This window comes from Phyllobates terribilis, unplaced genomic scaffold, assembly GCF_046119375.1.
Source record: "Phyllobates terribilis strain yellow unplaced genomic scaffold, ASM4611937v1 Scaffold_3__8_contigs__length_932513732, whole genome shotgun sequence".
Lineage (NCBI taxonomy): Eukaryota > Metazoa > Chordata > Amphibia > Anura > Dendrobatidae > Phyllobates > Phyllobates terribilis.
This window is the reverse complement of record NW_027362763.1, coordinates 511,563,486-511,590,363: the sequence shown is the minus strand read 5'-3', so window position 1 is coordinate 511,590,363 and position 26,878 is coordinate 511,563,486. Positions and strand designations below refer to the sequence as shown.

At 38.4% G+C, this 26,878-nt stretch overlaps 1 protein-coding gene across 1 annotated transcript in view; it reads right to left on the bottom strand.

Moving 5' to 3' along the window:
• Positions 1-376: 376 nt before the first annotated feature.
• The window catches only part of CUNH6orf58 (chromosome unknown C6orf58 homolog), a 49,119-nt gene continuing 22,617 nt past the window's right edge, over positions 377-26,878 (bottom strand). The window contains exons 2-6 of the mRNA XM_073676037.1: positions 21,920-22,006; positions 18,998-19,182; positions 15,864-15,997; positions 11,404-11,642; positions 377-4,547 (exon numbers count right to left, since the gene is read on the bottom strand). Of these exons, the coding sequence (XP_073532138.1) occupies positions 4,372-4,547; positions 11,404-11,642; positions 15,864-15,997; positions 18,998-19,182; positions 21,920-22,006 (821 nt within the window). The 3' untranslated portion in view covers positions 377-4,371. The remainder of the gene's footprint in view (positions 4,548-11,403; positions 11,643-15,863; positions 15,998-18,997; positions 19,183-21,919; positions 22,007-26,878) is intronic.

Here is a 26,878-nt window from a genome sequence, read left to right as displayed (position 1 = left end):
GGGACATTTGTGGGATGGCTATCACATCTGCATTTAGCAAAGAAAAGAATCTCTTGATACTTTCTAAATAGCTATAAGTTTTGAATGACCACATGTGAAAAAGTCACTGCTTCTTCACTTTGCACTGATTGTGTCTAAAAGGCAGGAATTTGCACAGGAAAAAGGGATAATTTTTGGATGTTTTTTACAAAATAAGTAGCCTAAAAGGTCAGTTTTCTCCTGTAACTATACAGAAAAATTTATGGGCAAAGCTGAAAAGGCAGGTGTGAGCAAGGCAACCTACAAACCTGGATCAGTTACACCAGTTTTGTCAGAAGGAATGGACCCAAATTCCGACCAACTATTGTGAGAAGCTTGTGGAAGGATATCCCAAACCTTTATTAATAATAATAATTTTTATTTATATATTGCCAACATATTCTGCAGCACTTTACAATTAAGTATGGACATATACAGACAATATAAACAATGCAATGTATCACATTTCAACAGTTACAGGAGGAGTGAGGGCCCTGCTTGCAATCTTACAATCTATATGGAAATGGGGGGACACAATAGGTGTCATCATGGTCATCAGCAAGTATCTGTCTAAGAGCTGTTACCGTTTGCTATTTGGTGCATGGAGGATGTGGAGATAGATGAATAGGCAGGGACAGATTAAGATTAACATTTAGGAGGGAACAGGGGAGAGTTAGGTTGGTGAGTTGAGGTCATAGGCTTGTCTAAACAGATGTGTTTTTAAAGCGCGTTTGAAGACATGGGGGCTAGATATCAGTCGGATCATTTGGGGCAGTGCAATCCAGAAAACTGGCGCGGCACGAGAGAAGTCTTGAAGATGGAGGTGTGAGAACCTTTGACCCAAGTCATTAAGTTTAAGGGCAATGGTACCAAATACTAATGAAATATATGTAAACTTTTAACTTTGCAGTAATAAAAATGCCTTAAAACATTCTCTCTCTCATTATTCTGGCATTTGGCAAATATTAAAAATGATGCTTATCCTAATTGACCTAAAACAGGAAAGGTTTATTCTGATTTCATGTCAGATATTGAGAAAAATATGCAGATGTGTCTTTTTATATAGTGTATGTAAACTTCTCGTTTCAACTGTATGTTTTCCCCTAGCCACCTGGACATTACTTAGGCTTAACATTAAAGAGCTCAAAAGTTGTTCTTAGGAAACCTCAGATAGTTGTACACATACTTTCCAGGCAATTAGAGACTTTGCAGTATTGAGATTCGCAGTGAATTTATTCACTGCAAATCAAAATATTATAATGCCTTTGAGACTTTTTTTTATAAGATTTAACTATTCAAAAGCTGCAATACTTGTCTCCATAGCCTTATGAGGCATAGTAACAGGATATGTTATAGATCTGTATTGTACTTCTTAGTTCTTAAGATGTGTTGCATCTATTTTAATATAAAAATGTGTACAGCTAAGTATCTAAGCTATAATCAAATATTGTGGTGCTTGTCCTTTAGCATGGAAATAACTGCAGAAACCTGAAGCAGAATATATCTTACTTCTACAAGCAAGCAGAAAACTAATAAATGGTTTTGCAAAGCATCAACTGAAAGAGCAATTAAGATGCCAGGATGTACTCTGCAAGATTAGGGATATAAGCACAGTAATGAGACAGAAATTAATTCTTCTGATTTTGGCACTCTACAATTTATGATCTGTATTTAGCTTTAATATGGCACTCAAAGATGTCCATGGAGATATACTATACATTCTCATGCCTACGATTTCATACTAAAGCATACATAGGAGATTTTTTTTTCTGTTGGCTTTTCTACACATCTGGAAGGAAAAATTGCCATGTTCTACCTCATGCTGCATTATTTTGGTATAGGTAACACACAACCAAATGGAGGTAGTAAACAGATTATTGAGGAATTTGCAATATGGAGATGTAAGAAGGTGTGGTGGCATGGAGTGGCTAAAATGTTGTACTATTAAAGGGAACCTGTCACCAGAAAAAATGTGATTAACCTGAAGATATGGAGTTAATCTGCAGGTTAATCGCGATATTAACCTGTCCGGCGCCCACACTTAGCAGAAAGTTATGGTGAGAAAATTAACTTTATTCTCCCACCGCCACCGTTCCGTTTTCAGTCACGGGCCGGCGCAGGAGCTGGTTCAGTCACCGATCTAAGCATACAGATTGGTGGCTGTAGCCGTGCCCTCGACCCTGACACTGTCTCTGTATTGAAGCCGGCTGTCACTGAAACCAGAACGCTGCCGGGGAGAATAGAGATAATTTTCTCCACACAGCATTTGGCTAAGTGCAGGTTAATAACACTATTAATGTAAACCCGCAAGGGTAGTGTCACTATTAGTTTGTTCATTGTAATTTCTATTTGTGTTTTGTATGTTACCTCTTATCATGTACAGCACCATGGAGTCAATGGTGCTATAAAAATGAATAATAATAATAACAACCTGCAGATTAACCCCATATCTGCAGGTTAATAGCGTTTTATCTGGTGACAGGTTCCCTTTAAGCCACAGTGATTTTGTGTACCTCCTGCCAAGCACTATGGCCCTGATTCATCATTTGCATTTTTTTCAAGTTGCTTTTCTTTTTCATCTTTAAGTTTTTATTGCTGTTTTTGTGGCAAATTCTTCAATTTGGTGAACGTAGGTTGTGAATTTTGTGCAAAATAAAAAATGCACTTTTTTTTTAACAGACCCATTTTGCAACTCAAGGCAAAAAGTCATATGATGCAATAATTGTGCCAGAATTACTGTCACATTAAAATCACTCTGGGCCAGGGGAGAGAGGGGGGACATGAAGCACATTTGCTCCAAATGTTGAGACTTTAAAAAAGTCACATTTGATTAATCAGTCTAAAACATCTGGATTAGCTACACAGACATACAAATCAGAACACTAACTTAACAAGAATAGAGAACTTTGAAAAAGGTGCAAGTCGTTTGATGTATTGGTCACAAATAAAAAAGTCAATAATTGAGAGGTATTCATGCCAAAAAACTGGCAAAAATACAATGATGAATTGGGCCCCAATTATTCTTTTCCTGATTTATAAACTGGTAGTTTCTGCTTGAAATCTGCTTAAATTAAGTATTTCATATGATTATATAATCTATCAAAAACTTGAATTAAAGCGCAATGTGATGGAATTGATGTTTTTGCCATATTTAAAGACAATAGAGATTATTCTCTTGTGAAGTTGTTAGGTGCATCATTAAATCTGTATCACCATTCCCAACATCTCAAGAACTTTATTGATTTTGCCTCTTTGATACCAAGTAATGACCCAGCTGTGGCCAAATTACACAGCAAGCCCTTTACCATGGAGCCATTAGGATCATCTGCAGATGTTGCACTGTCCGTCTAATCTGCCTGTATATATATTGTTAATGATACAAACATTGCTTATGGCAAAACATTTCTTCAGTGAATTAACCTAATCATTCAACAGCTGGCAGCTGCAGTAATTACTTTAAGATTATAATACATGATATCTGTTAAAATATAATTACTATGATCTATCAACCGAGTAATTAAAGAAAAAAACTGACTTCTTTAGACCTCATTACTTTATTTCCCTTCCAAATTGTTACATAATGACACCATATTAGAAGTGTACCCAATGAGTGACACAAAGTCATTTACAGCTGAATCTAAAGATATTAAAGGTCATAAGCATATTTAATCAAAACTCCCAGGCATTTCTTGTATTGTTATTTTTTTTCCTGTTTTCCAAATCTAAAAATATAATTATAGAGTAAAAAATTGATTGCAGTGAGTGCACTCACCAAGCATGAAATTGACCTGTTATGGTGAAAAAATAAGTAGTGTTGTAAAGATTTTAATTATTCGCTAAGCAATGTACTTGTGGTATTAGTCAATGCTCTAAAATCTAGTACCTGACTCAGATGCAATGAAAGGAACAGAAAACAATAATTGTTTTCCAACTCATACAACTCGTATAATCCCTTGGTATTGGCTTCCGGTGTTATCATTACAGATTATTGAGATGGGCTTAATGGCATTGCTTTTTGCAATTTGACAAAGCACTAATCAATTAAATCAAAGGAAAATAGTATGCAGTCATTAAGGCAAAAACACTTGTTCTATTACAGTTTGATCCTTTGCTTTATGCGAAGTGGAAAGAAGTGCAAAGTGCTGCTTCAGTCCAGTTATCACTTGGCCTTATGTCAATCTTCTAATGACTAGGACGACTAATTAATTGCGTTCTCATTTGTATTCTCAGCTAGATTAATCTTAAAAAGTGTAGAATAAGCTAAGCAAGAATAACTAATTAGAAACATTGCATACAACATCAAGAGTGTCACTTAGGCTTTTTAACAGTATAGCGGTGGTAAATACAATGGCGCTATTTTTTCCTGTTTTTCGCCTCCTCACAAGCTGAAGCCATTTTTATAATAATTTTTATCATTGTCTGCGGCACCAGTTTTGGGTCATGGACCATATTGTAGAGAAGATTTCTTCCTTCAGCTCTTCCTTTTTCAGAACACATGGCTTTTCTCCAGAGTCGCAATATAAGACCACCTTTGAAAAAAAGGGAAGGTAACGCACAAATTATCTCTATAAATAATATGCATAATAATACCTTATATTAGTTTAATTTCTGTAAAAGGAATGTGCCACTGTGACAGGCTCCTTGAAATTATTATATCTTATTGACGGCCCCCAAGTGTCCATATTTATGCATAATGGATACAAGTATCTTATACATGTGGCAAGATCTCGTCCTTCCATCCTAATTGATGGCTATAAGATAAGATGAATCATACCTACACTTATAAACTTGGTATTTTTTAGCCCATGCTTTTTCCTGAACCAAAAAAGGTATAAAGCTGTCACTTTTCTTAAACTAACACATATGAAAGATATTATAATGTAGAAAGTAAACTCTTACCTAGAGATAAGAGAATTTTATTGAGTAGAATTAAATTCTATTGGAATTTTACAAAAATCCACAATCACCAAAATGCAATTTTTTTACAGAGTTAGCAAAAAGCCATTTTGCTGAACTGTTAAGGGTTAAAAATAAAAAAATACTTATACTCACCTTATCGCTTACCTCTCCAACCTCTTTGCTCCTCACAGCCTCCAGTCTGGTTCACCCCCTTACACAACGTGCACCATGATCTTACACGCACGTGTGCAGAACCGTACGGGAACTCATCAAAGCCAGAAGTCCCAGCTTAGTGTAAAATGGTCCAGGATTTCAGTGCTCCCGGCTGTGATAAGATGTGACGAGGGCCGTACAGAGGGTGGTGAAGAGCAGAGGGGTTGGACAGGGGAGTAGTGGGATGAGTAAGTAGTACTGTATGTTTAATTTTTTACATCTTAGATTTTTTACATTCTTTTTTTTTTTTTAACGACCCCAGACATAATAAGGGACATTAAATTCTCAGAGAATAACTTTAGTGCAAATCGAATTTCCTGGGAAAATCTGTGCAATTTACCAAATTCATCCAGATCCAGTCATCTCTACTCTTAACACCTATCATAGCAAAAACCACTAACTATGTACAGTTTGGTGCTAAGGTACACTTTGATGTGCCATGGTATGATGTAGTTGTCATTTTGAGAAAAGTTACATGTGTATCTCTCATAATGATCTTTTGGGCCCTCGCATTGCTATAATACACAGCCAGGCATGTGCTGCAGCTGTCATCAATGGAGTTACCTCTGATGTTGGCAGTTTAACTCTATAGATGCTTTAGTCAATAGTGAATACAGCATCCAAAGTACCGCATTTTTCAGACTATAAGACACACTGGACCATAAGATGCACCCGGTGGAAAATAAGAAAAAAATATTTTTATAAGTTGGGGGTCCATCTTATAGTCTGAATTTAAGGTATCTTAGCTGGGGGGGCAGAGGCGGTGGAGCAGGGTCACAGGAGGCATGGTGCCTTCCTCAGTAAGCCGGCGGCGGCAGAAGTGGGGCAATGCTGCGGGCCCTGGGTGGGAGTGTCCCATTGTTTCGATGCTGAGGGAATGGTGTTGGCAGTGAGGCATAGCGGAGTGCATTGCTTTCCCAGCGGTGAAGCAGAGAGGAGTACATTAATTTCCCGGCGGTGGGCTTCAGAGGGATTGCCGCCTCAGGTAGCACATGCGCAGATTGAGATCTCCACTGGGCTGGGATCCCAATCTGCACATGTGGCACCTCCAGCGACCCACGGCTTCAGGAAAATGGCCACTGAGAAAGCAATGCATTCCGCTCTGCTCACTGTCGACACCGGGCCTGCAGCATCGCCACACTTCTGCCGCTGCCGGCTTCCTGGGGAAGGGACATTGCCTCCTGTGATCCCACTCCACCACCGAGTGGTGCAACTCCCCGGTAAGCCTGCATTCAGACTATAAGACGCACCACCATTTTCCTCCCAAATTTGGGGGAAAAAGTGCGTCTTATAGTCCAAAAAATATGATATTTGTCAGAATGAGGTAACTCCCTCAGTATGTCCATCACCAACCAGTAACTCTGGTAAGGCTCCTATAAACCCCCAAATTACAGTTTATGTGGTCCTTTCTAGTTTTAAATAAATTGAGTAATGTTGCTTGCATAATAGTTCTTTATGCAAACTAGAAAAAAAGATGAGATGGAAGTTGAAGACCGCAAGAACAGACAAAGATATTATCTGAAAAGGTGTGGTAGATTGCAAGCAAACCTGTCAGTCATACACAAGTTCTGATGAGGCAAATTCCTTATTATTTTAATTGAATGAATGCTGAATAGAAAAAGTGCTTGCTGTAAACAAGAGGAGACAGAAGCTGAGTTTACATTGTATAACATCCTCATTGCTAATGAGCATCTTGACCTGCCTCCTAGATAAAGAGGAGGTACAGTGCAGAGTCTAGAAGAACAGGATCATTCGGTGATGCCATTATGTTTAATACACTGTACCACCATGCCATCTGTCAGAATATTAGTTTGTGACACATGCAGTTTGTAGAGCCATTTAGTAAAACAATTAGCACAGTATAATATGCCCATGTTTTATTTTGTATAAGAGAAACCCCTTAAGCAGAAGTTATATTCTGTTCTTCCAATTTCTGTGACTCTGTGACAAAAGCTACTATTTTGAGTAACATATGATTTTTTGATCGCTTCTTATTGTACTTTTGGTTGTAGTTGAGTGACGGAAAAAAAAACACAATTGTGGTGTTTGGTTTTTGTCTCTTTACAGAGTTTACCGCACAGGTTAATTATTTTTTATTTTGATAGATCGGACTTTTACAGACTCGGCAATAACAAATATGTTATTTTTTTGTTTAATTTATTTCTTTATTTTTAAAGAAGGGAAAAGTGGGTCATTCGAATTTCCATTTTTTTCATTTGTTTAGATTTTAAAATACTTTTTCGTATTTATTTTTTAATCCCCTTGGAAAACTTAAATCTTTGATCATCTGATTCCTTGTTCAATATACTGCAATACCACAGTATTGCAGTATATAGCTAAAATCACCATATGGCTAAGCTTCATAAGAGTACCAACATGGCATCCATGGTGCCTTCAGCATGCCTCCAGCTGTCATGGTAAGCTGTAAGTAACCTGTGATCATGTTGCGGTGGGCTGATGAGGACAAGGAGCGGCCTCTGGACCATGTGCCTAAAATTCCGCTGTCATTATATTTAAAGATTCTTTAACTACATTTTTGGTTTGCTGCAAAATTTGTTTAGCAATGTTATTCAAAATCATTCTTGATCTATGTCATCTAAAGTAGGCATGCCAAAAGGACAAGGTGACTATAGACAATATCAATCTCTAGTGCTATTAACTAAATGGCACTTGATGTTTTGGCACGATTCCTTGAAGAGAAACTTGGACTCTTCTTCTACTTAATGTCATTCAGTAAGGAGAATCAAACATTCATTACAACCAAGCTATGAATTACAGAACTAATGGTATTGATCTGTTTGTACAAAGAAAGCTGTGGGAAGTTCTTCATTTGTCATACGACTCTACTATATTGCCATATTTCACATATGGCTGCACCATTATTTCACACCAGTTCACTTCTCTCAGAGGCTGCATCAGTTTGCAGAGCGAGTATTAAACATATTCTTTCATGTGCACCTTGATGAACATTAAGGGAAATGACACCTGCATAGAAATGTTCTGCAAATAATTCCAACATAAAGTTTCCAGTTGACACAAGCATATTTGTCTAAATGAATTCTGAAAATTACATTTGAAGTGAAGGCATTCAATTATTCATCTTGTAATATTAAGTCAGCAATCTCTACATTCAATTATCCATCAAAGTACATAAAGTTTGGCAAGCATTATTTTGCCATATGAATTGTAAATAGTACATCTTCTGAAAAATTACGTGTGACAGCTACATTTAATCGGTTACATTGTACACTGAATCTTATTTTTTAAGCCAAAAAACTATTATTGTGCAAGTGCAAAGAAAATGTGGTTCTTTAACTTGCTGAGCCCACCACAAAGAACACTCATTCACCACAGGATGTGAAGAAAAGAATAAGATGTCTCTTCTCCAAGCAGAAAAGGTTACAACTGTATTGCTCATTGTTCTGAAGTTATCTAAAGTGTACAGCAAATTAATCAAAGGGGAAATCCAGTAATAATTATCTTCTGATATTTACGGATGGATGTCACTCTGAAATTTTAAATCATCATCATTCATTTCCAGAAATAAAGAACGCTATAGACAACTATTACAACAATGGCACTATAGCAAAAATGTAGTGACTAGAAGTCTGACACAAAACTCTAAGCAAATGTGAATATAGAGTATGTAAGCTTAAAAAGTTGTGTTAGGAAATGTGCACACAGTATCTTAATTCTGACAGCAAAGCCCTCAAGGTTTTCTTAGGTGAAGCAATTTCAGGAAAAAGACTGGTTTTGCTGGGGTTTTTTATGGAGGCTCTGCCATTAACGTCTTTTCACTATACTTTCAACTACTGTATAAAGAGTGTGCCCACTCCCAAATGAAGCCACCTGAAGAATGAACATGACTGAACATGTGCACAGCAATGTCCTTTTTACATTGCTGAGTATTAGGGGTTTTTTTTGCAGAAGTTTTGAGGCGATTTTTCAGGCGTATTCCAGGCAGAATCTACCTAAAAAGGCATTGTGTGCGCTTAGTCCTAGGATTCTTTTGCTTCATAGTCTAATCTGGAAATCAGTGGTGGTCCAAAATCACCAACCTTACTTAAAGAAGAACTTTCACAAAATATTTCATGTTGAACTGAACACACAATGTAATAGTGGCTGCAGAGCATAATAAAATCATTTGATTTTTATTTTTTTTTTAATTTTGTCTCCCCATTGTGGAATTATTAGCAATCAAAGTGTTTGATACCTAATAAGTTTTTTTTTTTTTTAAGTCCAAAAGGGTGCTATAAGACAGTTTTCACTGGGGGCGTGTACATCTTCTCCCTGTATGATGCTGACTAATCATAAACAGGTAGCAATACTCAAAGGAAAGAAGAACACGCCCCCAGCATAGATTAGATTAGATTTCTCTTTAAGTGAGATGTATATCAGACAGGCGTAGAAGGGAGGAGGGGAGGGAAAATGTAGAAAGCTTACCACGTTGTCGATTTCAAAACCATATGCCAGCCGGAATCTATCCTGGGGGTGCCGCACCCATTGGTGATCACAAGCAAATGAAAAAGAAAAGGGAAATCCACCGGCACATCCAACAGGAAATAATTAAAAATTGTTCTTTATTGAAAAAAACTAAAACATGCTAAAATGAAACCTCAGAAAACTAGGTTTTTTTCAATAAAGAACAATTTTTAATTATTTCCTGTTGGATGTGCCGGTGGATTTCCCTTTTCCTTTTCGTATATCGGACAGCTCTGATCTCCTAGTCTAACCACGTGCATGAGTAAATGTGTGTGTGGGGGGGGGGCAGTGCAGTTGAAATTAGCTGTGTCACATTACAAACCATTCTCTGAGTTTTCCTCCTTTCCTAGCATTGCAGAACGAATACAAGGTGCTTGGGCACAGCAGACATAAGAGTGATTACTGACACATGTCAGTAATCAGTAGAGGTGATAGAACATCTAAACTCAGCTAAACTCACAGCTAAACTCAGCTGTCCTGCCCCTCCCCCACACTGACTCATACAGGATATTAAACTAGGAGGTCAGGGCTGTCTGTCATTATACATCTTATACACTGAGAAATCTCCTGTAAGCTATGGTGAGGCATGTTCTTCTTTCCTTTAAACTTTGTTGCCTGCTTATTATTGGTCAGCATCATACAGGGAGAAGTACACACACCCAGTGAAAACTTTCTGATAACAACCACTCATTAGATGGCAAATATTTTGATTGCTAATATCTCCTCAATGGAGAGGCAAAATTAAAACATAAAAATAAAACATTTTAATCTGCTCTGTAGCCACTATACTAGTATGTGTCCAGTTCAACATGAAAATTTTGGTCAAAGTTCCTCTTTAAAGTATTACAAAATCATCTTAACTTGGATTTCTATTTAAACTTAGGGCCCGACTCATTAAGGCTGGCATTTCATGTGCCAGTCTTAATAAGGGGCATTCAGGAATAAGATACACCAAATTCATTCTTTTCAATAGTGTGCGCCTTGCCAGAAATGTTATTCAACTTAAAAACTGCCGACTCTGGTAATTATTGCAGAACAGTAGAAAAATCAGAGGGGCACACTTTCCAATCAATATGCATTACATATCTGGTTCAAACTGAGCCAGAAATAAGGCTCACCTGTCGTACGTCACATTAAGGCTATGTGCCCACGTTGCATTTAAGAAGCAGAAAATTTCTGCTGCATAAATGCAAGTCCTCTCCCGGAAAAACGCATGCGGAATTCCGCACGCGTTTATCGCGCATTTTTCGCGCGTTTATCTCGCGTTTTCCACATGCGGAATTGCCTTGCGTTTTTTATGCATTGGACAAAGGCAATTCCGCTTGCGGAAACGCAAAATTAAATGACATGCTGCGGATTTTTGAACGCGGCATAAACGCTGCGGAAAAATCCGCAGCATGTGCATAGAACTTGCGGAATGCCATTGGGGACCATGGGGTGCGGATATACATGCGTTTTTAAAGCGTTTACGCTGCGGAAATTCCGCAGCATATACGCTTGAAAAATGCTACGTGGGCACACAGCCTTATTATGTTTTTTTACACAGTTTTTGAGGTGAGCTCGCTATGGGGCTTTGGCATTGGGGGAAGAGCTCTGAAAGGTAAAAACTAGACTGCAGCCCAAAAATAAATCCTTCTTCTTCTTCTAGTCTTATTGAAAACCGCAGCTAATATTTTCATTATTCAAAATGTATTATCTGTGAAATGCAAATTTAACATTGTGTGTCAAATATTTCTTTACTGGATACCAGCATTACATGTTAAATGTATAAAATCTATACAATGAAAATACCTGAAAATTTGTTGGATTCATAAAGAAAATGTAATGTTGCTAGAACCCTATTTTGTTGTTCTGAGAAGTCAGGAATGTTTGGAGCTTTATCACCATTAACTAGGATCCTAGTAGGCAGAAATATCTGAAAATTATTTGTGCTCTCAAGATCGGTGGGGAAATTTGTCGCTGCAATGAAATCAACTGTCGTTGCCCATTCCATTCCAAAGCTTTTTTCTGGTTCTGAAAGGTAGTTTAACCTGTGCAGATATATAAATATTAAGTCAAAATGCTTCAGGATTAACTAAGAATATTACTTAATATTAATATTTTAATGCTTTGTAAATTCAATATGAAAATTGACCATGAGAGGTTTTCCAGTCTCAGAAAGTCCCAATCTCCAGGCACAGTTTGCTTTAAACAAAAAACTTTCTTTACTCACCCTGCCCGTGTCCAGTACGAGTCTCCGCCGCTGCTACTGGTGTCTCATATTATCACATTGACAGTGCAGCAGCCATTCAGTGAGATGTGGGGATCTACACGGGCAAAGCTGCAGAGCTCACTGATTGGTGCAGTACTGTCGGTATGATGTCAGCACTGTAGACAATAATGCCTCTTTCACACGTCCGGATATTTCTGGTACTGGAAAAACCAGTACCCGAGATATCCATGTCCGTGTGCACCTGTGTGGTACATCAGGATCACACATAGCTGTGCTTGGGAATCAGCCGTACAGTTAGTGCTGTTCCCAAGTGCTGGGTACTGAACGCTGCCCTCATCATTGTCCCCTGCTTGCACTGCAATCAGCATGAGCAAGGGACAATGTTGAGAGTAGTATTCTGCTCCCTCTGTGTCCTGGTGTAAAAATAAAAATAAAATATCTTTATACTCACCTGTCCGAAGGTGTGCCCCGCTGTAATTCATCTGACGACTCATGCCGAGGGACCGGGGAGAATGACATGCTGCAGTGCAGTGAACGGTGTCCTGTCACTCACTGAGCTCAGCACAGCTCCTCGGCATGAGCGGTCAGATGGATTATAGCGGGGGGCATCTTCAGACAGGTGAGTTTAAGATTTATTTTATTTTAATCTTATTTTTACACCAGGACACAACATGAGAAGAATACTGCTCTCAACATTGTCCCCTGCTGGTGCTGATCACAGCGCAAGCATGGAACAATGATGAGTAATCGCTTCAGCACCCGGCGCTTAAGAATAGCACTAACTGTACCGCTGATTTCCAGGCGTCAGTACGTGTCTGTCACGCACAGTGCAGGATAGACAAAGTGCAACACGAAGGATGAGGGGAAGGGAGCCCAGACTCTAGGGAAAGGGGGAGTGGAGACCTCCTAAGATGATCTAATATCTCTCTGTCTCCCCTACCATCCCTACATTGGTTCCTTACCAATTGCCGAACAGGAAACCTAAGCTTTGTATCACCCTGGAGCTAGGCCCTGGATAGGGAAGGGGGAGATGAGCACTGGTCAATCCCCACTAACAACTAAAGACAACAAGGGAGACAAACACAGGGGGAAGCAACTTAGCTTGAGCCGACTTGAGAGAGATTACACCAAACGTCCTCCAAGCACCAGAGAGGAAGTAAGTAGACTGCAATAGCTCCAAGCCTTCACAAGGGAACATGTCAATATCACCGGCGCCTCCTTGTAGTAAACTGAAAGTGTTTAAACACACAGGCCAGGGTGTCAATCAGAGCAGAAGGAAGGTAGCCACTGGGTCCTAGAGTAAGACAGATTTAAGAAGGCATCTGTAATGCCAAACGAAGTGACCTTCTGCAACCAGCTGCAGAACGACTGTCTGCTACATCTGACACACCCGTGACAGTACCCCCCTTCTACAAGTGGCCTCCAGACACTCAGGACCAGGTTTCTCAGGATAAGAGGTGAGGAATGAATGAAACAGCCTGGGAGAATTTACCTCTGATGCTGAGACCCACATCTTCTCCTCAGGATTATAACCCTTCCAGTGCACCAAGTATTGGTGGATCTTAAGGGCCTGATGTAGCTTAAGACGAAACGCTGCTGGGTTAATGACGCTGGTTATTGTATAGGGACCAATAAATCTAGGTCCCAGTTTCCAAGAAGGAACTTTCAACATGATATTCCTGGTAGACAACCGCACAAAGTCATTCACATTCAGGTCAGGACCTGGCAAGCATTTTCTGTCAGCCATATGTTTATACCTGTCTCCCATGATCTTCAAATTACTCAGAACTACCCGCCACACTGAAGAGAGCAACAAAGCAAAGCGTTCCTACTCAGGAACTCCCAAAGCTCCTCCCCACTAAAAGTACCAAACTGTGGATGGTAACCCTATGCACCAATGAACGGTGACCTGCCAGTAGATTCTTGACGATGATTATTAATGCCAAATTCTGCCATCGGTAAGTAGGATGCCCAATTCTCCTGATTTTCAGAGACAAAACATCTAAGGTAGGTCTCCAAATTCTGATGGACGCGCTCACTCAGTCCATTCGACTGAGGATGGAAGGCAGAGGAAAAGGACAGCTGCACCCCCAGTCGAGAACAGAATGCTTCCCAGAACTTGGAAACAAACTGGGTCCCCCCATCTGAAACCAGAAAACCGTGAAGGAGGAAACCCGTGAAGCTTCATGATCTCATTTATAAACACCTGAGCAAGAGTCTTGGCATTTGGAAGTGCCGGTAATGCGACGAAGGGAACCATTTTACTGAACCTATTTACAGCCACCAAAACCACCATTTTGCCTGCAGAAACTGGTAGGTCAGTAATAAAATCCACTTTGTGTCCATGGCCTGCTAATGATAGGTAGCAGAAGAAGAGTACCAGATGGACGGGTAAGTGATACTTTAGAACGAGCGCAAATACTACAAGCAGATTTACGAAGGCATCTGTAAAGCCAAACAATGTGACCTTCTGCAACCAGCTGCAGAACAACTGTCTGCTACATCTGACACATCCGTGACAGTGTCACACTGATGACACACAGATGTCATCCGTGTGTCATCAGTGTAACATAGTAACATAGTTTGTAAAGCCGAATAAAGACTTGCGTCCCTCAAGTTCGACCTGTTAGTTCTGTAATTGCTAAAGTTGATCCAGAGGAGGGCAAAAACCCCAAATGATTTAGCCAATCTTCACCTGAGGAAAAATTCCCTCCCGACTCTGAAACCAGCAGTCAGAATAAATCCCTGTATCAACCTACTATTTTATTTTATTTTTAAGTATACGCTGAAATCTGCCTGGTATCTAGAAATGCATCCAGTCCCCGCTTGAACTGGTGTAGTGAATCCGACATTACCGTCTCCTCACTCAGTGAATTCCATATTCTCACTGCTCTTACCGTAAAGAACCCCTTCCTATGCTGGTGCTGAAACCTTTTCTCTTCCAGTCTTAGTGAATGCCCTCTTGTTACCGTAATATCCCTCCTTTTGAACAAATCCCGGGCAAGATCTCTATACTGTCCCCTAACATATTTGTACACATTTATTATGTCCCCCCTCAACCTTCTCTTTTCCAGGCTGAATAGTCCTAGTTTTGCCAACCTCTCTGGGTATTGCAGTCCCTCCATTCCCTTTATTAATTTTGTTGCCCTCCTTTGTACCTTTTCAAGCTCATTTATATCCTTTCTATATATTGGGGCCCATAACTGAGCACAGTATTCCAAGTGTGGTCTGACCAGTGCTTTGTACAGTGGAAGAACAATGTTCTCATCCTTTGCAGCTATACCTCTTCTGATACATCCCATTACCCTGTTTGCCCTTACAGCAGCGGCCTGACTTTGGGCACTCCAATTTAGTTTGCTATCAATCAAGATGCCCAAGTCCTTCTCCATCTCTGAATTCCCCAATGATTTCCCATTCAGTGAGTACTGGTGACTTCCATTTTTCCTTCCCATATGTATGACCTTACATTTCTCCTCGTTAAACCTCATTTGCCATTTAATGCTCCACCTACCCTTTTGCGGCCCCTGCTGCGAGAGAAAAACAGACATGTCAGCATGTTTTGCCCACAGACACACGTTCTGTGGAAACACACTGACATGTGCACAAACCCATTCATTTGAATGGGTATACATGTGTCAGTGTCTCCTGTACGTGTGGAAACGGGCACCACATGTACTCGAAACAGTGACGTGTGAAAGAGGCCTAACAGACAGGTAGGCAACGGTAAAGATTCAGTGCTGGACCAGGGGAGGTTGAGTAAAGAACAGTATGTTTGGGGTATTTTTAAAACAAACTACCTCTGGGGACAGGGATTTTCTGAAACCAGAAAAACCTATTAAGATTCTGTCTTAAATACAACTTTTATGGGTAACATTGTGGTATAAATTTAACAGAACCTGATTGGTTGCTGTTGGCAAAATAAAAAAATAATTTTAAGACATTTACATAAAATATTTTATTAACAAAAAAAATGCTAAACTAACACAAAACCTAAAAAATTATCACTCATGTAGCAATTTTGCGTTTTTCGCCACTGTACCTTGCTGAGCAGTGTGGAAGTGCAGTATAAATAGACTCAACATGAGCATTCCACATATAGGATAATGCTTGGTCTTCTTTTTTAGATAATGGTGGAATTGAAATGTCAGAAACTTGATTCAATGTCTTTATTGACTGCATTAAAATAAAACAAAACAAATGTTTAGACATATTTATGTAGTTGGAAAATAAGCATTTCGTTACTGTACGAGTTAGTACAATCAAAATCTAGTATATATTGCAGATGTCATTATGGTGCTAGCAAAAGGTTTCCTCTTGTAACAATGTCGATTAAGCCTCTATTAACACTATCATTAATGAATTCGAAAATTAGACAATGAGTAAAAATGGATTTGGGTTTATTTATCAAGCTAAATGCACAAGAATTCTGTTGTAATTTTTGCAAAAAACAAATGTCTTTAATGAGTAATACCATATTTATGATGTGTTTAGGTACTTTTTACAACTTGCCCAACTAAGGGGCCTAATTCATTGAAAAGCGGCACGACTTAACGCACAACACAATGTGCTATAATTCTGGAGCACATGTTTGTCACCAAGTAAGCCAACTATTAGGTAGTGTAAACTTAGACTAGACAGTCTTAAAATTAAGGCTACACGACTCTTTGACCTGCAAATTTATCACAATGGTTCACAGTTGAATTTTTTAAGACTTGGAATTCACTTACATTTGCTTTGATGCAGCAACGACACATTGCGAACTTTGGTGGCATGACCTCCTGTGTCATGGCCAAAGTCATAATGTACCCCTAGCCTTATTAAATACCATGAACCACTGTGATAAATTTGATGCAATTTATGACTTTGTCTGAGTTTGCACTATATAAGAATTAGATAGTATTGATAAATCTGCCCCAATGTATAATAATTGAATTATATGTATTTACCGTAGATATATCTTATAGCCATTACAATGTTCAACTGTGATGCTTAATTAAAGTTCAGGAAAAAATTGGACGTAACAAAATATTATGCATTCTAAGAATGTAAAATTGTCCCCATGTACCACCATATACCTATTGTAAAAGCTCATAAAAACTGAAAAACACTTTAGTGCTAAATCAGCACTGGTAATATTTTATCTTCTAGTGAATTTCTAACAAATTAGAAACAATTGTTGGAATATTTAAGAGGTTACACATTTATAGTTATACTATACTAATCCTAGCAAAGGAATCAATGTAACATATATGTGGAGCATTTGCATGCATTGCATACTTTACCTAGCAATTTACAGGAATCAGGAAATTTGTAAATAATCTTTACAATGGTGGTTTAGTTCCCAGTTTTTTTTAATTTACTAAACTGAATCATTTCATGTCCACATTTCAAATAATGTGTATGCCCAGACAATAAAATAATAAATGTTGATCATCCTTCAAAATGCCCATACACAGATGATAGCTTTTGACTACAATTTGCAAATCTCTTCAGCCTCTTCATTAACATATCCACCCTGCCCAGTCACATGTTTTTGCTGTCTTTAAAGGAGTTGTCCCATTTTGGAGAAAACTCTTCAATAAAAGAATTGGAGAGAAAGTGTTACTAAATGCTTTTGATGACTGATTATCTTCTGGGAGGACCAGATCTTTGTTTACTCTGACATTTAACATCTAAGGGCAGAAACTGCATCTGCAGTAAATCTCAAAGAAACAAAGATAGAGATCTGCTCTTGAGGATATTGCTAACAGAAAATGTTTTTTTTTCCTTTAAAAAATATTTTAGCCTTCAAGAAAGAAAATACTGTAGTATACTGTGCTTAGTCCTCCATGTTAAACTACAAAAACTACAAAAAAAGTTCCCTACAATAGACCTAGAATTCGAATACTAGAAAAACCATAGAATAGCACACATAGGCTTAATACGTCAGGGCTTGAAAGGAATGAAGAATAAGAAAAGATGCTCACCTTGGGTGGTGGGCACAACTCCAATACAGGTATATAATGAAATGTAGCTGGAAGGTACTGCTGCCTATGTGCTTGATCCTCAACTAAGTTGTGCTAAACCAGAACTGGGAAAACTGCAGCACATCTGGCCCTCTGGCTGGCCCAGTCCAGCCAGCAGACCAAGACAGCTGAAGGGTTGAAAGTGTCCACGGACTGCACCATGCCTTTGTCCGTTGTCACCTCTATCTGCATCCTCAAGATGCAAACAGCAGTGAATACATTGATGGAGGAGGGGCCACCAGCTCCTTCTTCAGCCAATCAGCGTGTGTGACTGAGCTAGCAGATGCGATGACGTCAATTGATCGCGTCTCTTGTGTGTAGAGTCAGTGCACCGGAGACGTGATGTGTATGGATTGTTTGCATGTGTTTAAGAGGCTATGTGGGGCCTCATACTGTATCTACAGGGCTATGTGGGGGCTCACACTGTATCTAGGTGGACTATGTGGGGGCTTGTACTGTATCTAAGAGTGACTATGTGGTGGCTCATACTGTATCTAGGGAGCTATATGGGGGATCATACTATATATCGGAGCTATGTCGGGGATCATACTGAATATAAGGGGCTGTGTGTGGGCTCTTATGGTATATAGTGGGATGTCAGTATACTTAATTCTGCTCAATATTAAGTGATACAATTAATATTATTATAAAATAATTATAAATAATATGTTAATATTAATATTGAGTACAAATAATTTCAGCCTATTGGTTCAGCCCCCACAACAATCTCTCATGTGGCCCTTCAAGAAAATAAATTGCCCACCCCTGTGCTAGACTATGCTAGATAATCACATATTAAGATAAAAGGTGGAGTATAATTAAATACTCCAAAAGAACAGAAAATCTTTTTATTAGTATAGACTTTTGAGTATACAATGCGTTTCAGGGTTCAGAGACCCTTTTCTCAAGTAACAGAGACACACTGTTACTTGACAAAAGGGTCTCTGAACCCTGAAACGCATTGTGTGCTCAATAGTTGATATCAATAATGGAAATAAATTGTTCATAATTGTCATGGCTTCAAGTATTCACCAGTTGAAGCCATGACAACAGTAGTTTCCATTTTTTGAGTAATATCTAAACTCCACTTTAAGCATAAATGTTACAATATATAGTAAAAAAAATATACCAAAAGCAATTCATTTTACACCACATGAGAAGCAGTTACCTGAAAAAAAATTGTCCATTCATTCATGGCTTTAGGACAAGATAAGCGACACTCTTTAACGCTACAGCAAAAGTCAGATTCAAATTCTGACGGAGGAGCTATGACTATGTCATAAGTAATTCCTTGAAGTAATCCAGCATCAAGAGCTGCAAGAAATGGGATGACGGCCAAATAGTAATTCATACCTACAAAGAAGTAAAATATATGGTGGAACAAATGTATGTAAAAGCAAAAAAAATGAAGGATATTTACAAAGCTTATTACTGTCATCAACTTTGATTTAGCATCATGTATTTGTTTTAATAACAACATTGGCTATATACAGTGGGTTGAAAAAGTGTTTGCCCCTTTCCTGATTTCTTATTTTATATACATTTTCTGTTTACTTATGTTATCTTTGTCAAATATTTAAATTTGTTTTGTGATCTGAAACATTTAAGTGTGACAAACATGCAAAAGAATAAGAAATCAGGAAGGGGGCAAACACTTTTTCACACCACTGTAGTCATTAACTATAAAATCCAGTATCTATGGTTACTTTATATTCACTTATATAGTACAGTGAAAGTTGCTGTTTTTAGATGTTTTTCTTTTTTTTTAGTCTGCTCAGGTCTCAATGTTACCCAACTAGCACAAGAAATTCTTATCATGGATTTGTATGTATGTGTAAAATTGCACCTACAGTCTACTTTTAGTATTTACTGTGTCCATTAGTTTTAATGGCGGTACTAGGTAGAAGCACAACAAGTGCCTATGAGTCCATAATAAGGCCCTGAGGAGACTCTGCCTTCAAAAAAAGAGGACATGTTTATTTTCCCTTTCTAGGCTAACACATCTATTTGGATGCTCTTATGTTAATGGTCTAACCTACACAAAATCACAAGGTACCAAAGTCATAATTTTAGATAAAAATTCTAGAAATACATAATATGATCTCTTAACATTGGGTAGTCTACTTGTTGGTTGTTTCCGAGTAGCAACACATATTTTTTACACTACCCGGTGGAAAAATTAACTGAAGAATAAGTGAAAACAGTGAAATTCAAAAGTAATATACAAAAATACTCCATATGTCAAAATTTTCTTTATCGTTTACTTTGAGCTTTTTAAATTCTTAGTAGTTTCAATTCTACCAAATTGGAAAAGTTTACACCAGAAGTTAACACTCTTGAATTTATTGTTCCGAAAACTTGTCTGACACATCTTGATATAGATGTGTATGTCTCGTATATCTGCACTATGTTAGTATAAATTAAAATGATTGAATAACTGAATAATTGTCCAAGATTTTTATATGGTTTAAGTTTGAAGTATTTCAACACACAGTAAAGAGGTTTCCTGTACATCATAAATCTTAGGCTCAGGGAAGAAGTTGGAAAGATTAGATTGAGGATTGAAAATTTTAATATGAAAACATTTCTTTTCATTCCCAAACTAAATCAAGTAAAAATCTATCATGAACAGTAAATGTTTCCTCATAAAAAAGACAAGCAAATACATGCACAAATTTTTACTGATTGTTTTAAACATTTTTTTGCACAAAATGATCAATACAAATCAATCTCACCATTTATCAGCCTGTCCATAAGTAAATCTCTATCTTATACAGTTCTGATATTTTTTACCTGTATATTTTTGGGATTGTCCTAATATATATTATGTGTTTTTAAACTCCTCAACAATGAAATTGCAACAAGAAGAGGAAAATGTCATGGAATTATATAAATCACAAGATTAATAGATATGTTAATGATATGCAAATTAGGAAAAAAGGTGCAACCACCGCCTGCAGCATATCCAGACTTGCCTTCCATTGATCACGTCTCAGACGTAATTGGTCGGTAATTGCTGAGAGTAGACAGCATCCAATCTTGATGATTTGGGTGCCAAGTGCATTAATCATGGCAGAACATTTATAAACTCAATGATAATATGCCAAGGTGTGCAAGTGTGTATATTTGGGCTCATTTACACAACCGTATTTTTGGTCCGAGTGCTGCCCATTAAAAAAACGGACCAAAGTTTTTCAATGAGGCAGTGCAGATGAATGATTTTTTTCAATGACCAAATCTGTGTGTGAAAAAAATTTCAGCATGCACTAATTTCTTCCGTAAATTGGATGAGACTTCCCCATTCAAGAAAAAAAATGCCATGAAGAGCCACATTCAATTTTTACGGATACATTGCAATTCTGTAACATAGGAAACTGTAAATGGTCTTGTAAATGATTAATAGCTGCTGCTGTAAAAAAAGGATTGTGTACGGGCAGCACACAGAAAAAAAATCGTCCCACTTTTCTTAATGAAACTTTAAATGATTTTTTTGTATGATTGAGTGAACCTACCCTTTCTGTGTGTGGCGCTAACAAATGATACTGAAAAAATCAAGATGTTTGGAAAATTTTATTTCCGTTAATTAATCATTTGCATATAATTAACATCTCTATCAATCCCGTGATTTCCATAATTCCACAACATTTCCTTCCTGGAGTTGCTATTTCATTGAGGAGTGTATCATTTTTATATTGCTCAAAAACATTCCGCAAGTTTGTGAGCACATTGTACTCACAACTGTTCTGATCTTCTACCAATCCAATTGCTTTATCCAAATGTTCATTTTTTTTTGGAAAATAACCTCTGTTTTGGGAGTGTGGAGGTGGGGACACTATAAAAATTAAGAATACATAAACGATGCAGATATTGTCTTTGGCTTCAAAGAGTCATCAATGGGTGAGCACATTGAAAAAATCTAACTGTACATCTTCCAAAAAATTTTTTGAGAACTTGAGAAAAGTGTAATTGATTTCTACTGGAAGTACTAAATATGTTTTTTATACTGTACTGAAGTCTTGTATCTATTGGTTCTAAATAATGTTTGTTTCCCCAGTGTAAGCCTTTACCAGAATTGTAGTGCTATACTTACAAGCCCACCAACTTTTTGGTGAAATCCTTGTTTGTTCTTGTTCATTCTGCCCACTAGAAGGCTGCACAGATGTATCTCGTAGACGATCTAGTTTAGATTGAAAATAAAGTCACCAATCACCACAACACACATCACAATAAAGACACATTTAAACAATTGAATAATTATAATAATCAAACAAATGTTTCAAAGTGGTTGGATGCAAAAGAACATGATTAAAGAATGAGAGTGCTTCCAGAAACCCATGTAGGCTAAGTCGAGTCCCCACACATATTAATTCCACCGATTTCTATATTACAATTTTCACTATGACTTTCACTTATAGATCATTATTATTTTTCGTTTTGCTGCTATTAACTATTTGCAGACCACTGAATGTCTCAAAACATCTGGCTAGTTTGCCTATGTTTTTACAAAGATGTTTTTCAGAATGTTCACACAGTCATTGACTGCATGGGGGAATGTGCAACTGTAGGAGTAGGGTGTCAGCAGTGCATGAGAGCTATGTATACGTAACAAATAAAATTGCACTCTATAGCGCTATAGCATGCAAACATGAAATATATGAAATTTTAACTGCATTACTGCTCTAGAAAATAGGAAAAATTGAAAATACTTAGCGCATAAACTGGCCAAATCATGTGTACCTGGCAGCCACAATAAAGAGATTTTCTCTGCTGGGAACCTATCTAATGTGAATCCTCTCTTAGGCTGAAGCCTACATTTATATGTGTAAGTAGGATCCTGCTGTGATTTAACTGCCAGAGGCTTTGGGGTGGAGTGCTCAGTCAGATAGCCTATGTATACAAATATCACAAGACTGACCGTCACTTCCAAACAGAAAACAGGTGTGTACAGGTGCTTATTAAGTCACAAAACGCGCGTTGGGGCTTGGTACTGTACTCACAGGTTGCATTTTGTCTTCCTACCTCTATATGTGTCTCCCTTTATATGTATCTATACATGGTTGTACCACTTTCTTGTTAGCGTTTTACCACAACAAGTTACTGAGGTGCTTTACAATCTGATTTTTGTGCTCTTGCAGTATGCCCAGCACTTTATATAGAACTGCTGTTATGGGTCTGAACCACTAAGGTATCTTAAAGTGTATATACATTTTTGAAGTATGTCTGCACTACTTTGCTCTACCTTATATTCCTAAGTGATATACCCTATGTGGCATTGAGACTTTGGTCCTGTATGCACTGTATGCACTTTAGCCACTTAGCAATACATGTATCTGTTGAAAAAGCTTAGAATTTATTTTCTGTTAAATTGGTGATGTTTATGGCACTTAGATCCTATATTAATGTTGTTCTCTTGTGCATTTGTTAGCCAGTTTGGATTTTTTGAGAACAAAGCATAATAGTGTATTGATCCTGGTTTATTTTATATATATTATTTTTTTAGGACTCTGTCCTATTTCACATTTTTGTTACAAAACTGAAATAATCTTTTTTACCAGGTAAATTGCTATGGGAAAGGTTGGTTTAAATAGTCCTTGAGTGCAGTAATATCTGCATTGATTTCCCCCATTTTAACTTTTGTGTGATTTGTCCACATATTTGTCAATAAAGATTTGTTTAAATTTTAGTGGTGTCAGCTTCCCTTTCTTATAGGTTATTTTGATTAATGGACGTGCAAGAATTATTTAGGCTAATATTTAGATATATTTATAAGGGAAGGTAGGATACTGCTGTGATTAAAACCACCAGTTAATCACAGCAGAGGGGGTGGAGTGCTTAGTCAGATAGCCTATGTATACAAGTATCAAAAGACTGACAGTCCCTTCCAAACAGAAAACAAGTTTGTTCAGGTGCTTACTAGTGATGAGCGAATATGTTCGAAATCCGATTTCCAAACTTAAGTTTGACACGAATGTGGCACATTCAGATTTGTGATCGGAAAGGTGAGCAAAATTTGTTCAATTCGGGAAAATCGGTAACGTTCAGTGAATTTACGTGGCAACGTGATTGCGGGCCAACTACAGCGTTTTTAACAGTTTTGCTAGCATAGTGTTGTGTATGATGAGCGTGGAAACGTGGCAGATGAGTGGAGGGGGGTTGGTGATAGCTCCTGTAGGCGGTAACTTTAAGACAGGAAAGTGTGGCTAGCCAATCAGAGCGCAGGAAGCATCACAGTGTCCCAGACATAAGGGCTTCTGCAATTGGCTGCTGAAATCACATGTCCTCTCAATATAAAACCCGGCCTTGTTCCCTCAGCGCCATTTTATGCATGTCACTACTGGAGGCAGACGCTGCTACTGCACCCAGATCTTGTGTAATGAGAGATATTAGCTAGATAGATGGGCGCTTCTGTGGAAGTCAGATAGTATAGATAAGTCCTGTGCTGTGCACCTGTTCAGTCTACCTTGCAGCCCTTTTTTTTTTATTTTGTGCAATTACTGAGATTCTGACAGAAAGAGCAGGGCCTATGGCATAGAACAATGTTGTGCAACGGTTGTACCGTCTGTGCTCCATGCAGGGGTATACCTTCAATCTATTTTTGTACTTGCTAATGTAATCAAGCAAGTAAGCCCTTGTAGGCCACTTTTTGATTTTGTGGGGTTGAAATTCAGCTATCTGCAGAGCTTGTCAGTGCAGAGCTTCTGAGTGTAGAGCACAAAAAAACTTTTTTTCATTTGATAATGTGATAGTGCAAGCTGTGTTAGCCCAGTTTGTCATTTTTTTGGCTGAGGAACTTCAGCTTTATGCATAGTAAAACAAATATTTTTTTTCTGTTGCTAGCCACAGTCCACCAAAGATTTTTTTTTGTGGCAAACGTGATACAGTCTGCTAAAAGCCACCTACTATCTTAGTGGCGGTGAACCTCAGCTGTTTTCAGAGTAAAAAAAAAAGATTTTGTCTGTTGCTAGCCACAGTCCAGTTTAGTTTAGTTCTCCAACCCCTGTTTTCTATTAGTTTAGTTCTCCATGTTCTGGTGTGTATTTGTTTCATTCTCCAACCTTAGCTGTTTAGTAGTTTAGTTCTCCAACCCCTGTTGTATATTAAAAAAAAACAAGATACCTGAACTGGAATGTAAATTGGCGTGCATGCAGCATGTAAGAGCATGTTCACACATGGCCGCTAAACAGAAAAAAAAAACAAAGACAGAAATACCCTGCAGTAAATAAATAAATCGCAATAGTGCATGAAAATAACAAAGGGTACTTAATTAACATAATTCTGATCAAAATAATGCGAACACCAGCAGCCGCCCTTTCTTTGAGCTGGAAGGTTTATTCATCTTGCTCCCCATGTCTCTGTGTCCACTGTTTTGGTTCAGTCTCTCTGCCCTTATCCACATGTATGTCACTTAACAAACGGTAAGGGTTTAAATATTAGGATTAGGACTGTCCCATAAGGGTCGCCGCGACGAGGCGGAATGGTTTTCCCATTATTTTGATCAGAATTATGTTAACTAAATACCCTTTGTTATTTTCATGCACTATTGCGATTTATTTATTTACTGCAGGGTATTTGTGTATTGTATTTCTGTCTTTGTTTTTTTCCCTGTTGTATATTAGTTTAGTTCTCCATGTTCTGGTGTGTATTTATTTCTTTTTCCAACCATCCATGCCCACCCCCATGGGGTTAACGTCTGGTGACGAGGATTTGGATTCTTTTCGGAACCTACTTCGTCCGGGCCCGGATCAACTGAAAAAAATTTTGGGCATCGCTCCACATGCTTTCCTCCTCAGGAGTCTGTGAAGCTTTGGATCAGACCTCTGATTTTCTGGAATAGAATGTGTGAACAGCCCATCTGTGCATCCCTATAGTCAGTTGGCCGATTAGAGAGTTGTGACATGGGTGAAAAGAAGGGTAATTGGGGTGCCACCTCTGAGGACTGTACTGTGTGTGATGTTAAGGTGGAGGAAGAGGAGCAGAGGCCACTTGATGCAGCGCTTGTCATCTACTGGAGCACATGCTCTTCCTGTCCCTAACCTACAAGGCATACCATTGTGTGACTGCCAAAGAAAGGGAGTGGAGTCCAGTAACAGAAGTTTTCAAAATGCTGCACAATTGCTCACTGCAGCAAATAAACCTACTTCTTATCTCTCACATCATACTTCTCTCAAAACCTTAAACAGCTATTCAGTACTTTCAAGTCCCTCCTCTGTCCACCAGCTCCCCCTCCCTCTCTTCTCATCTCAGCTGAAGACTTAGCTTAATTCTCCAAGCATAAGATTGACAATATAGGGCAAAGCTTTTGCATAAAGTCCCAACAGCCCCTTCTCTCCCATAATGACTCAACTCTCCTCCTCCAAAACCAGATTCTCCGCCATCACAGTAGATCATCTTTACTCTTCAAATCACATCTCACCACCTGTGAACTTGACCTAACACATCCCACCTCATTCCAAACCGTACCACAGTGTTCATCCCAAGCCTAACCCTCCTCTTCTACCTGTCACTAACACCCATCCTCCAAAAGCCCTCCCTTGACCCATCCTATGTTTAGCTAACGCCCCAACTCACTTAAGCCTCCAAACTACTGGATCAACACGTCTATTTTGAACTGTCCTCCCACCTCTCCTCCTGCTCCCTCCAGGGAGGGCACTTAATTTTCCCGAGGAGCCACATGAGAGACCATGACTGTTCTGGCGGCCGGACAAGTAGACAAGTAGGCTGGAATGTATTCTGCTCAATATTAATATTAACAAATGAAGTACAATTAATATTAATTTAAAATAATTACAGTATATCACTTAACATTGAGCAGAATTAAGTATGCTGACAACCCCCTATATGCTGTATAAGCCCACACACAGCCCCCTTATAAGCTGTATGTGCCCACACACAGCCCCCTATATACTGTAAGAGCAACACACAGCCCCTATATGCTCTAAGAGCCCACACACAGTCCCTACATACAGTGTGAGCCCCCCTATAGCCCCTTTTATACAGTGGGAGCACTCACATACCCCCTGTATACATTGTGAGCACCCACATAACTTCT